Raw genomic sequence first — 14,342 nt, 5'->3', positions numbered from 1 at the left:
GTGCAAACAGCTAAGGTTTGAGTAGTGAAACTTTCGCATGGTTCCTTTTCTAGCTTTGTTTTTCAAAAGCTCGAGCACAGTATGGAATAGCGCTAATGCATTCATTGCAATTGATGAATCACGATAGACCCACCAGGCCAGTCATAGAAATAACAACCTGTGCAGGTGGCCGGTGAATAAGTGAGTTAATGGACTCCCTTTTTAATAATAGCATTTGAATTGAATTTCCTATTTGACACTCCTAGCTAGGTCCTGCTGACTCTTGTTTACTGTATATACTCATGCATAAGTCAACCTCATGTGTAAGCCGAGGATAGGTTTTAGAGGCAAAATTATGGATTTTTACGTGATCCATGGATAAGTGAAAATCATTATGTAGAGAAGAGAAAGTGTTAGCATGGCCTCATGTGGCCTGTTGACATTGGCCATCATCGTTTTCTTGAACAGGCCTTAAAAAAGGCTTTATACATAACTATAGGAGATAGTTTCAATCCTGTCTACCAAACATCTGTCACTTTCAGACTGCTGATTTATTTATGTGAAAGGATACAATCATACATTTCTGTGATGCGTTACTTTTTTCAGATGACATAGAAGACATCAACGCAATGGAAGATGTGATGTTGGAGTATGCCGCCATGAACAGGGAAGTCTGCCACTATGTCAAAGCTGTTCAAGAGACTGTAAAACAGGTAAATGTATTTATTTAAAGCATATTTTTCCAGCTCCTTTGCAAAAATGCAGGTTTATAGAAGCATAGAATTAGCAGAGACCACGAGGGCCATCTAGTCCAGTCCCCTCCTGCCATGCATGGACACACAATCAAAGCACTCCTGACAGATGGCCATGAAGCCTCTGCTTAAAAAAATTCTGGAGAGGGAGGATCCACTGCAGAGTGGATGGAAAACAGCCTAAAGTAGATACAACATAAAAATGGATGGGGGAGAAGAAGGAAAAAAGCAAGGACTGATTTTTTTTTTTTCAAATCAACTCTGTAACTTTAGGCGTTTTTCAGCAGAACTGGTAGGATGGCCCTTTTTTGCACTTTGTATATTTCTGCTGGAATAGCTACAACTAAGAGGTCTGTGGTTTGCTCTTCTCGACACTCGCATGTCATGGACTCCACTTTGTAGCCCCATTTCTTAAGGTTCGCTCTTCATCTCGTGGTGTCAGAACGCAGAATGTTCAGCGCCTTCTAAGCCGCCCAGTCTTCTCTCTGCCCAGCAGGGCATTTCTCATCTGGTGTCAGCCACTGATTGAGGTTCTGGGTTTTTGCCTGCCACTTTTGGACTCTTGCTTGCTGAGGTGTTCCTATGAGTATCTCTGTGGATCTTAAGAAGCTGTTTCTTGATTTAAGGCGTTGGCATGCTGGCTGATATCCAAACAGAGGATGGGCCAGAGATGTCCATGCCTTGGTCCTTTCATTACAGGCTGCTATTTCCCGACAGATGTCAGGTGGTGTAATACTGGCTAAACAGCACAATTTCTGCAGCGGTGTAGGGCAAAGACGTTCTGTGATCTTGCAGCATGCCTCATTAAGGGCCACATCCACTGTTTTAATGTGGTGGGATCTATTCCACAGTAGGCACGCATATTCAGCATGCTTTGATACTACAGTACCATTTCAGTATGCTATTGTATATAACGTGATTTGAGTAGTCATGGATTTTGGTATCTATAGGGGTCCTCAAACCAATTCCCAGTGAATACCTACAGTAAGACCCACTGTATTTATTTTTAAGACCAATTGGGGAAAAAATTCAGACACCACTAGATTAAATAAGCTTTGGCACCAACTTCTGTTGGTGTTTAGATGAATAGCAACCAAATAGCTGGCACCTAGAGATGCATAAAATTATGATTAATGGAGGAAGTGGGTGATTTGTACTTCCAAACCCATATGTGTCCCAACTGTGAAATGCTAGAGGGTATAAGACAGGGCAAGGATCTAAATACCCTAAAGGCACCAGGTCACATTGATATTGGAAGCTAAGAAGGACAAACCCTAGTTAGTACTTGAATAGGAGGATGCCAAAACATAACAGATGCCGCAGGCTATATTTCGGAGGAAAGAACAAGCAAAATCACCTCTGAGTATTCCTTGCATAAGAAAACCCTATGAAATTCACGGTGTTCCCATAAATCAACTGCCATAAATCATGTCCTGAAGGTGCAGTTTCAGCCATTGTGTCAAGGGCTTGAAGCGTTTCCATCAGTGTTGTGAACTTTGGAGAAAGGACCTTAAACTAGACCTTATGTGGGAAGAAAAAGGAAATGTTCCCATGGGAAGGAGAGCGAAAGGGATTTCAGGAGTCTTATCCTCCAACCTGCAATAGTGGCCCTCGACCTGTTTATTGATTGCACCTGTAGTAACCCCGGCCCATCATATCCAATGATGAGAGTCAAGAAACAAAGAGTTGAGCACTTTGGACACAGGAGTAAAAACAAAAGGAGAAAAATGTTGGACGTTCACTGTCTTCACATATTTAATCCTGGTGAAGATTTCCAGGCTATTTAATGTTGGGTTGCTCTCCCTATGATCCTGGCAGCTCAGCCGTTTCCTTGAAACCGTTTTCAGTCCATTTAAAAACTGCAACCATTGATGGTTTCGGCCCATTTGAGAACATTGAGCAAGTCATCATGAGCTTGATAATCTTTTTGCAGGTAAAGAATACATGTATATTTTCCCCTGACCTCAAATAATCCTTCACCCTTGCCACTTGTAAAACAATAAAGCTGTCTGTTGGAAATGAAAGATTGTCAGCAAAGCATACAATTGCGTGGCTTTGAAAGCAAAGCCGGTGTTGACTTAAGCTGCCATTGGAGCAAACAAGCAGGTGAACCATACCAACATCCTCTTTTGATTGATTCGGCAGCTCAGTGAGTAAGAAATGAGCAGTTGGATTTCAGTGGTATTTCCAGCAACAGACTGTGGGAAATCCTTTGTTTGACCAGGAATGGAAACTCCCTTCTGTGCAGCTTTTAGCTCACCTGGAAGATGATTTACTTTCTGCTACTTCTCTTTTCCAGTAGCTTTACATTACTTCACTGTCCCCATCGGCCCACCACTTCACATTCACCTACCCCCTGCTTGGTGTTATGGTCAAGGTCTTAGACAGTGAAGTCATCCTTTGGTTTAATTTTTAAAAAGAAAGATCGGTTCCTCTTTCTTATATAATACTCTCAAAGTGACAGACATGCAAAATTGAGGTTTTATACTGGTTTGTTGTCTGACCCTGTAGATCAGAAGGACTAAACATGACTTTCTCCTTGGATCCACCTTCGTTTTTGTTTGGTTGTGGTTGCATTGAGGGCAGGATAGAAGTGTGGATGAAAGACATGGTGACCCAAATGTACATGTACACGTGCCGTCAAGTCACATGCCAATTTATGGTGATCCTGTGAATTTTATAGGGTTTTCTTGGGCAAGGAATATTCCTAGGTGGTTTTCTGAGTTCCTTCCCCTGAAATGTAAACTTCAACACCTGGTATTTGTTAGCAGTCTCACATCCAAAACACTGCTTAGCTTTTAAGCTCAGACAGATCTGTTGCTTTTAGAGTATTTCAGCCATAAATAAATGTGTGTGAGTATGTGTGTGTGCCAATGAATCAACGGTCAACCATTAATTTAATAAAGTTTTCATTAAAAGGTAAAGGTTCCCCCTGACGTTAAGTGACCGACTCTAGGGGTTGGTGCTCATCTCCATTTCTAAGCCGAAGAGCCGGCGTTGTCCATAGACATCTCCAAGGTCATGTGGCTGACATGACTGCATGGAGCGCTGTTACCTTCCCGCCGGAGCGGTACCTATTGGGTACCTAGCTCCGTAACCGTATCTCCTTCCATAAACCTGCCCGATCTCTGCGATCATCCGGGGAGGCCCTTTTATCACCACTGTCTATATCCCAGGCCCGCCTTGTGAGTACAAGGGAGAGGGCCTTTTGTGCTGTGGCCCCCCGACACTGGAATTCACTACCTACTGAAATTAGGCAAGCTCCCACTCTGTTAGCTTTTAGGAAAGACTTGAAAACATGGCTCTTCCGCTGTGCTTTCGGTGAGTAATTTCTGTTATATATTTCTGTGTTACTCCCCCCCCCGAACATCTATCCTCTAGACTGCCCCACCTCCATATGTCCCTGCCCATAGTGGAGTACCCCTCTGTCCCTCTCACTCCGGGTTTTATCTTTGTGTTCATGCGGCCTGCCCTTATTTTACTGTTTTTTGATTTTTTGATGTCTATTATCATTTATTGTATTATTTTTAATTGTGCTATGATATGCTGTATTTATATTTTATTATATTGTATTGCTCTGGGCATGGCCCCATGTTAGCCGCCCCGAGTCCCCGTTGGGGAGATGGTGGCGGGGTATAAATAAAGTATTATTATTATTATTATTATTATTATTATTATTATTATTATTATTATTGATCTACTCACATTAGCATGTTTTCGAACTGCTAGGTTGGCAAGAGCTGGGGCTAAAATCAGACACTCATTCTGCTCCCAGGATTTGAACCTGGGACCTTTTGGTCCGCAAGTTCAGCAGCTCAGCGCTTTAACACACTGTGCAAGGAATAATCCGAAGTTGGTTATCCCTGTTCATTCCTCTGAAATAGTAGCTCCTGGTAGTGCAGTGGATTAAACTGCTGCACTGCTGAACTTGCTGATCAAAAAGTCAGCGGTTCGAATCCAGGGAATGGGGTGAGCTCCTGCTGTCATCTCCAGCTTCTGCCATCCTAACAGTTTGAAAATATCCAAATGTGAGTAGATCAATAGGTACAGCTCCTGCGGGAATCTAATGGCGTTCCATGCAGTCATGCCAGCCACATGACCTTGGAGATGTTTACGGATAACACTGGCTCTTTGGCTTAGAAATGGAGATGAGCACCAACTCCCAGTCGGATACGACTAGACTTATTGTCAGGGGAAAACCTAAACCTACTCTGAAATATGTTCTATAGCATTGGCTATTCATTGGTAGTCTCTCTATGTGCCCCGTGTGTCTGTTTCACCTGAGCAAAGGAAGGGAGCTGCCAGGTGAAACAGACACACATGGCATACTCTGCTCCCAAAGACGGCGCTGCCCTGTGAACTTTTACATGGCAACTCTATCCTTAAGAAGTAAGCGGAAAGAGGTATCATCACCTCCTGTGCCAATCAACAGTCCACCGTCCACCCCCCGTCCCATCATACCTCCCAAGGATGGGGCTGTGGTAAGGAGGCTAGGAGGTGATACAAGCTTGTGCATAATCAAAATGGTGAATGTGAAACTTGCAAATGTGGAGAGCCAGGTTTACACAGTACATGGAACTCTTGATTGCAGCCACATGGCCACCTCCCTCAAATATTTTGGGGATAGTGGTGGGTGGAAGAATTATGATGATGCAAGATGGCAGTTGGTTGTTGGTTGTATGACAGCTTGGGAGAGGTGATGGTTTCAGATGTGGACCTAAATTCTGACACTGAAATTCTTCCTTCTCTTCAGCATGTTTTATATAGCAGTGATCCAGATAGGAATCACTCTTCCGCATTCAAAGGCAAAACTAAAGAGTTGCAAAAGAGGAAAGGAATAAACAAAATGGAGAAGCATGTCTTAATGCCTACAAGAACAGGTTATTGTGCCCCAGAAGAAAATTAGGAGCTAAATGGTACCAGTAGGACCATAATGCTTCCCTGTAGTGTTGATCAAAAGATAATTCAGAGTGTGTTATGTTATGCCTTAAACGAGATAAACACATCCTGGAATATAGCTTTGCACAAATGGCTTTGGTCAGGGGTTCCACAATAACAAGTTGGAAGGAAATAGGTTGCTGTGAAAGCTAAAACGCAGTAAACCTCAAACCAGAACCTACTGTACTGACTGTACATTCTCATAATCTTTGTGTAAGCACAGCTTTGCAAATAAGACCAGAAAAGGTGGTGCAGCCCACAACAAAGTTTAATTGCCTGCTTGCCTACATATGCTCGAATGAGTCACCCATGCTCTATTCATAGTCCGGAAGGGGGGGAAAGTGCTTGAATTCACCCTCATCTTAGCTTAGAGATGATGATGACCATGTGAAGGTGAGAGGGAAGGAAAAAAGAGGAGAGAGGGTTCCAATCTCAGTATGCAAGAACTTGCAGTCAAAGAACATCTGGAGAGCCCCATGATTCCCACCAATGTCTTAGGCCAAGAAAGGGGTCAGACCAAAGCTGCTCTCAAATTAGAAATGTGGAATGGGTGCGGCTCAGTGATAAGGCTGCCAGATCTCAGGACATGATCCCTAGTCTCCAGTTTGCATGACAGGGATGCACGTTTTCCAACTCATCTCCAAGCCAGAGAGAAAGGCTGCATGCAAATCTCCAGCTCAGCTAGGAAACCAGCAACTTAGGACAATTTGTAATACCTACCCAGCCAGTAGGCTGTTAGGAATTGTGGGAGTTGAACTCAAAAATACCTGGAGGGACCAAATTTGCCCATGCCTGCTATATACTCTTGTATATGTCTAGGCAATAGGGTCCATAATTTTGCCCTGCAATCTTGCCCTCAACATGTACGAGAGGTTAATTCCATGCTGCAATGTGCAAAGGCTTTCCATAGGGTCTACCTATTTATTTAGGTAACCTCTGCCTTCCAAACATAGTTGGTGTGTAATGCATAAAACATAATGGACAACAAGTTAAACATGAGCCAACAATGTGATGCGGCAGCTAAAAAAGCCAACGGGATTTTGGCCTTCATCAACAGTATAGTGTCTAAATCCAGAGAAGTCATGCTCCCCCTCTATTCCGCCTTGGTCAGACCACACCTGGAATACTGTGTCCAATTCTGGGCACCGCAATTGAAGGGAGATGTTGACAAGCTGGAAAGTGTCCAGAGGAGGGTGACGGAAATGATCAAGAGTCTGGAGAACAAGCCCTATGAGAAATGGCTGAAAGAACTGGGCATGTTTAGCCTGCAGAAGAGAAGGCTGAGAGGAGACATGATAGCCATGTATAAATATGTGAGGGGAAGTCATAGGGAGGAGGGAGCAAGCTTGTTTTCTGCTGCCCTGGAGACTAGGACGCGGAACAATGGCTTCAAACTACAGGAAAGGAGATTCAACCTGAACATTAGGAAGAACTTCCTCACTGTGAGAGCTGTTCAGCAGTGGAACTCTCTGCCCCGGACTGTGGTGGAGGCTCCTTCTTTGGAGGCTTTTAAGCAGAGGCTGGATGGCCATCTGTTGGGGGTGCTTTGAATGCAATTTCCTGCTTCTTGGCAGAATGGGGTTGGATTGGATGGCCCATGAGGTCTCTTCCAACTCTATTATTCTATGATTTTATGATTCTAATGGTCCCAGTTGCGGTTATCTTAGGTTTTGGTTTGGCACAATCCTTAACTGGCATTTCTATTTAGTGGCAACATATCAGTTTTGCATAGAGATCGAGATGGAGAGTATACAATCCAAGGGACCTGGCGTCCTTCGACCCCTGTTTCATAGCTCTCCAAACTTTACTAAATGGATTGCTCTGCTGATTTATGGTGGTGACTTAGTGAGTAAGGTGTGTAGGGGTTAGGTGGTCCTCTGAGGCTCTGCATAGATTACACTCTTAGATCTCATTGAAACCTTGAATGATGTGGGTTTTTTGACTCATGGACAGTGAACTCTCCTCCCTTCCTCGATTGCTTTTCTTAGCCATGCTTTGGTGCAAGACAGTTCTGGGAACAGGCTTAGATATATAGCCCTGCTTATCTCTCTAGCTGCCTATTGATCACATTATTGATGTAAGTGATGATCTCAAGTCAGTGAGACAGGTCCACACCCTGAGAATCTTAACAATATTGACAGTAGGAAGATCTCAAATGAGAAGTATTCGGGGAAGGACTACAGGTTAAGTATCCCTTATGCAAAATGTGTGGGACCATAAATGAAGTCTCTTGGAGATGGGACTCAAGTCTAAAGACAGCATTCGTTTATATTTCATGCACATCTTATACACATAGGAAGAAAGCCATTTTGTATACAATGTTTTTGAATAATTTTGTGCATGAAACAGGTTTTGTGTACATTAAACCATTGGAAAACAATGGTGTGAGAATCTCAGCCACCCATTTAGATGATTTTGGAATCAGGCGTATTTTGGATTTCCGGATAAGGGATGCTCAACCTGTTTTTTCAAGTGTGATTTAGTGGTTTAAGGAACAGAGTTGGCGGAGACATTGAAAGAGCCCCTGTGTACTCCAGGAAGCCAGAGGGGTTACTTTTTTTCGGTGTAACAATATCTTGCCTTTGATGTTTTGCGGACTCCAAACTGTAGCCAACTTTGGGGTTTGCATTCTAATTGTAATTATAGAAAACGGGAGAAGGACACAATAGCGCTCATCTTTGTTGTGGCTTTTTTTTCCTGCCCAGGGAGCAAACATACTTATAAAAAAAAACTTCCGGTTATAGTAATTGTGGAAAGTTGGAAATCCTTTCTATGGTTTGGGCAATAAGCTTATTTCAAAAGAATTCAGGTCCCATTGTGAGCTAAAACCCTGATAAGTTTCATTTTCCAAATCCAGTTTGTCTGCATTTTTGAAGGGCTAAAACTCTGAAAATCCTTCCCTGTACCCACATTGTCTATTAATAGCCGCAATGCTCCTTTTTGTCTGGTTTAAGAAAAGAGAAGACTATGCAAGCTGATATTTACAGTCTGATTTTCCAGCATTTGTAATATGTTTCTGCAATGGATCTAGAAATAACAGTTTACCTAAGATTTCTCCTAAAGAAATCCTAGTAAAAGGAATGGATGATGCAATGGGCCCACAAGTACTATTTCAAAGTGTGTGTTGATAACCTAGAAACTAGAACTGTGGTTATGGGGCAGCCGCGGAAGCTGCCCACGTACCTTGTGTAGCAAAAGAAAACTAAAAACTAGGAAAAACAGTAAGAATTTCAAACGACATTGTGCAAAATAAGGTGTTTTTAGGTGTCTGAAGGTTATACCATTGTTTACAATTAGAGCATCAAGGGTCTCTAACCAGAGCAAAGTGTTTCAGATTTCACTATGTAACACGATTTTTGTTCCTGGGTCGTAAATGTCGTTTCCTAATTGGTTCTATCATGAAAACATGGAAAAAGTTGATTAAACTACAAAAACTTCGTTTTTACAGGGCGACCTGCAGCACATCGTGTTATAGTTTTTCAATGAAGATCTCATAGAGTCTCAACCAATTCAACCTAGTTTGTGGCAGCCACAAAAACAAAGTTTCTGGAGTTTAACAGCTACTTTCAAAGTAGGTACCACACAATTAAACAGGAAATAACACTTTCAAACCAGGAACAGATTATTTTTTTTCCAAATTTTGTTACATAGTGTTATTGGTGGAAAGTGGTAATTCCTGGAGCAGGGTGTAACCAGTTTCTTTGTTGTGTCCAGTCATCACATATGACCTGTATATACAGGGGCAGATCTACATCTCAGTTTCTACCAATCAGGAATTTTAACAGTTTAATTTAGTGGGGGTGGGAAGAGGCTTAGTAGTTTAGCAAGAACTCTGAGTCAGAAATTCTGATTGATCTGCTGCAAATCATCCGTTTATCAACCAATAGCTGCTATCTTTCTTTCTGCCTCTTTTTGATGTACAGATTGCAGAATCCTGCATCTTCTTGCTGCCAAATCTGGAACGAGTGTAGAATTTATATCCTCCCAGTCTATTTGTGGCTATCTGGAGTAGTATGAGAGCAATGGTCTTCTATACAGAGCTGGTTTGCATCCTTGCACCTGAAACCGGGATGCATTGAACGGCATCTTGTGTGGGAAGAGTCTCGGTTTTGGTCTCTTCTCCTGTTTGTCACGGGGAGATATTTTTGTTTGTGGCTTTGCAAGGTTAATAAGCAGGTTGACCACTTCTGCTGCAGCTACATCCTCTGAGAGAGTATGGAAATGACTAATAGGACAGATGTCATTGCCTATACAAGGTCATACAGAACATCTCAACACATGCTTGTATTGATTTTTCGTCTACTTGCCTGACAACAGGAAGGTAATGGAAGAGTTCTGCATCCTGTCTTGTGACTTAAAAACTCACTAACCTTCGTAGATACTCAGGTGATGAAGGAAAGGAGAATATTATTGATTTGGCTTGATTGATAATAATAATAATAATAATAATAATAATAATAATAATAATAATAATAATAAATTAATAACATTAACAATAATAAACAACATTGGGTGCCGTGCCAAAAGATCTCAGCCGGCACTTGGAAACAATAGACATTGACAAAATTACGATCTGCCAACTGCAAAAGGCCACCCAACTGGGATCTGCACGCATCATCCAAAAATACATCACACAGTCTTTAACGCTTGGGAAGTGTTTGACTTGTGATTTTGTGATACGAAATCCAACATATCTGTCTTGTTTGCTGTGTCATACTATGTTGTTGTGTCAATAATAAACTTTATTTCTATTCCACCCTATCTCCCCGAAGGGACTCAGCCTCCCAATTTTGTTTTTGGTGCGTTGGTTTTTAGACCTGTTCCTGTAGTTCTTTGGGGTGCTGATTCAGGAAATTTCATTGGATAGACTGCATCAGCTCTAGTTTCTCAGGTATGGTTGTCATGGTTTTCTATAGGTGAACAGATGGTGATTGATAATAATAAATAATAAACACTTTATTTATATTCTGCTCTATCTCCTCAGAGTGGATTACAACATACACAGATAGGCAAACATTCACTACCTTTAATACAGTGGAATAACAATGACATACAAATACACAGAACATGGGTAAAGGCTTCCTCTTTCATCTCCGGATTTCTGGAGGCGGTGCTCAACTCTGTCCATGGGGAGGTGCTCTTCTTCTATTTCCAAGCCGAGGAGCCTGTTGTCCATAGACACCTTCTGGCCATATTGCTGGCCTGGTTACCTGGGCGCCTTATTACCTTCCCACCAAAACGGTACCTATTGATCATTTACATGTTTTTGAACTGGTAGGTTGGCGGGAGCTAGGGCTAACAGCAAGGGCTCACCCCGACTCTTGGCTTCGAACAGCCAATCTTTAAGTCAGCAGATTCAACAGCTCAACGGTTTAATCTGTTGCACCACTGCAGCCGCTAGATAGTAGATGGCATATATTCTGTATCTCAAAAACTAGATCTGAGAGGGAAAAAACTGGTGTCAATTTTGGAATCAGCAGACCAAATATACCCAGAAAGAAAACTAACATTTGAGACACCAAAATGTGTGTTGGCCAGTGTAATCTTGCCTTTCTCCCAAAATGAGAATCCAAGTGGCTGAAAACAAAATAATTGAAACAATATGAATTACAGACCTTTAAAAAGCACTGAGTAATCAAATTAAAACATTACTTTAAGACACTAATTTAAACAAAAATACACGAAGCATTGATAAACAAACAAATGATAAACAGCAAATTCATAGCATACCCTTTTGCCCCAAGCAAAATGGCATTGTCTTTATATTCCCACTACGTTTTCTTCTTTGTATTAATTTTCTGTTGTTTCTATATTTACATTTCCACACACTTTCCATCAATCAATATATTTATTGACTTTTCCATTTACCCTGCTGTTTTATCTCACGTGTTTTTATGGTTTTTCATTGAATAAACTGCCCTATATTTATTTTTAGTCTGGTCTTTTTTATCGCCGCTATTAGATCACTGGGGAAAGCTAAAGGATTTATGTAGAGATGGTAACAGCACTAATTAAGTGTCCTTTATTAGAAATACTTGGGACTAAAAGTGTTCTGCATCCCAAAATTCAAAAATTCCCATGGCCCTATATCTTTACAGGGTCTTTAGCCTTTTTCTGCCAAAGGGTGCAGGTGCTTCATCAAGCTCGAGGTCTCATGGATCTATAGCATTTAGCCATGGCAATGAACGTGGTGCCAAACTGCATTAGTTCTACAGTGTAAATGAAGCCTGGAACTGGCATGAACCTCCAATTCAATATATATTTTTTTAAAGTGTCAATATTGCTAATTTTGGGAAACACACATCCCTTGCAATTTTGATAGCCTCAGCTGATGTGATATATTTTTATTTTCCTTCTGAAACGTATTTTATGTAAGCCCTCAGCACATTGTCTGCTCCAATGAGTAATCCATGTTAGTCGATTTGTGTTTGCTTCTGAGTCACCTCTTCTCTTTCATGATGACTTAAATCCCTATGGAAATGAAATATGTTAGAGGACTTTAACCTTTTGTTCCAGGGATGTGTTTTGACATAATCATTCTGTATCAACACAGCCTCTATTATGGGACAAACATTTTAGCTAGTGAGAGCTCCCTGTGTGTTTTTTTAAAATGGTATTTCATTCCTAACCGCCTTTAAGGTTAAAAAATAAAGCAGAGACAAGCCATATGGTGTACCACCCTGAAATAACGTATTCGTTTTCCTATGAGTCGCTGCTCTGGAATGCAGCCCACTTCTGACTCTGTATTTTAATATGTAGGCCATGTGTCTGATGCTGCATGCCCACCCGAGCTTTGGATTTCGATTGCAAGAATATCAGCCTTTCCCTGCTGGAGACCGAACTCTTTTTTGGATTCAGGCGGTGTTTCAAAGAGAGTCTGCAGGAAAACATCAAAGGCTAAATTGATGTAGAGGTGTTTTTTTGTTTGCAAAACTTGAAAAAAGCTCTTTGGATTCAGCACAAAACCTGGAAAAGTCTTCCTTATTTATTTTGGTGATTTTCAAATGTTTAGCTTCACTCAATGCAACTATTGGTGATATTTCTGGGACTTTTTTATTAATTAGTAATTTGTATGGATGGAGATTTTTTTTCATGTAGCAAATGATAAAATGAAAAGATTGTAAAGTTTTGTAAAGTTTGTAAAGTTTTTTTTTAAAAAAGGACTCTCTGACATTCTAGCCCAGGCATGGGCAAACTTTGGCGCTCCAGGTGTTTTGGACTTGAACTCCCACAATTCCTAACAGCCTCAGGCCCCTTCCTTTCCCCCCTCAGCCGCTTAAGGCACACAACACAACAACACACAACATCAATGCGGCTTCTGTGCATTTCCGCATCTTTTATTTATTTATCGTGTGAGAAGCAAATTGAGAATACAGCTGTAATGTATAGAAAAACCACAAACAAAGTAAAAAAACTTGGTGTTATACTAAATGTCCTTTGACCAGAAGCTGACCAATTCGAGTGCCTCAGGTGTCACTGTGAGAAGGTCCTCCATTGTGCATGTGGCTGGGCTCAGACTGCATTGTAATAAGTGGTCTGTGGTTTGCTCTTCACACTCTCATGTCGTGGATTTCACTTTGTAGCCTCATTTATTAAGGTTTGCTCTGCATCTCGTGGTACCAGAGTGCAGTCTGTTCAATGCCTTCCGAGTCACCCAGTCTTCTGTGTACCCAGGGGGGAGTTTCTCATCCGGTCTCAGCCACTGATTGAGGTTCTGAGTTTTATCCTGCTACTTTTGGACTCTTGCTTGCTGAAGTGTTCCTGCGGGCATCCTTGTAGATCTTACGAAGTTATTTTTTTATTTAAGGCCGTGGCATGCTGGCTGATGTCCGTACAAAGGATGGGCCGGAGATGTCCATGCCTTGGTCCTTTCATTGCAGGCTGCTACTTCCTGATGGATGTCAGGTGGTGCATACCAACTAAACAGTATAATTTCTCCAGTGATGTAGGGTGTAGATTCCCTCACCTGAAATTCCAGGAGAGTTAATTGGCCTTTTTTTTCTTAGAAGAAGAGACATAAATAAATTTGAAAGCCTTAATAACTGCAAAAACACCCCTACATTCTGTTCTACCATGGAGGGCAAGCAATATATTGCTCTTACTGGAAAATGTTGGTTTAATTTACATCAAATGGTTAATGAAATGTAGACCCCAGAGTACAGATAGGGGTTCTGCTTTGATTTTTAAAAAGATTATATTTCCTTTCCTCAGCTCTTACTCAGAGTAGATCCAATATATTTGAACTATCCTATCATCATAGTGGCCCTGTGTGGTTGGATATGCTGAGTGGTTGTGATTTGCCCAAAGTACGCAGTGAGTATTGTGCTCAAATGGCTATTTCAGTGCTGATTAATCCCCCAAATTACATCCACTCTGCCTTTACTCCCAATAAGAGTAGAGACATCAAATCAATAACATTTGCCTTTGTGTAAACTCATAAAGTCACAGTGTTTTCAAGTGTTTGGATAAACCAAAAGGATTCAGGTTACTGTTTCATATATCCTTTGGCTAAAAGTTCCCCATGTGCTCCGTACTGTTTTCCTATATTCAGCCAGAATTTTACTATGGTCTAGTATTCTCTGTTAGATATGAAATATAAGCAGTTGTTTTTTAAAAAAATGATAGCAATACCCTAGAAATTCAACTGTATGTTGGTATCAAGGAATAAGATCA

General features: G+C 41.3%; 1 protein-coding gene across 1 annotated transcript in view; it reads left to right on the top strand.

Moving 5' to 3' along the window:
* Positions 1–14,342, top strand: part of nsmce2 (NSE2 (MMS21) homolog, SMC5-SMC6 complex SUMO ligase) — a 223,567-nt gene that overhangs the window by 30,030 nt on the left and 179,195 nt on the right. Inside the window, exon 3 of the mRNA XM_003219395.4 lies at positions 586–692. Within this exon, the coding sequence (XP_003219443.1) occupies positions 586–692 (107 nt within the window). The remainder of the gene's footprint in view (positions 1–585; positions 693–14,342) is intronic.

Source organism: Anolis carolinensis, chromosome 4 (genome assembly GCF_035594765.1).
Source record: "Anolis carolinensis isolate JA03-04 chromosome 4, rAnoCar3.1.pri, whole genome shotgun sequence".
In the NCBI taxonomy this organism is placed as follows: Eukaryota; Metazoa; Chordata; class Lepidosauria; order Squamata; family Dactyloidae; genus Anolis; species Anolis carolinensis.
Note: the sequence above shows the minus strand (reverse complement) of the source record. Positions and strands in the feature narration are given on the sequence as shown.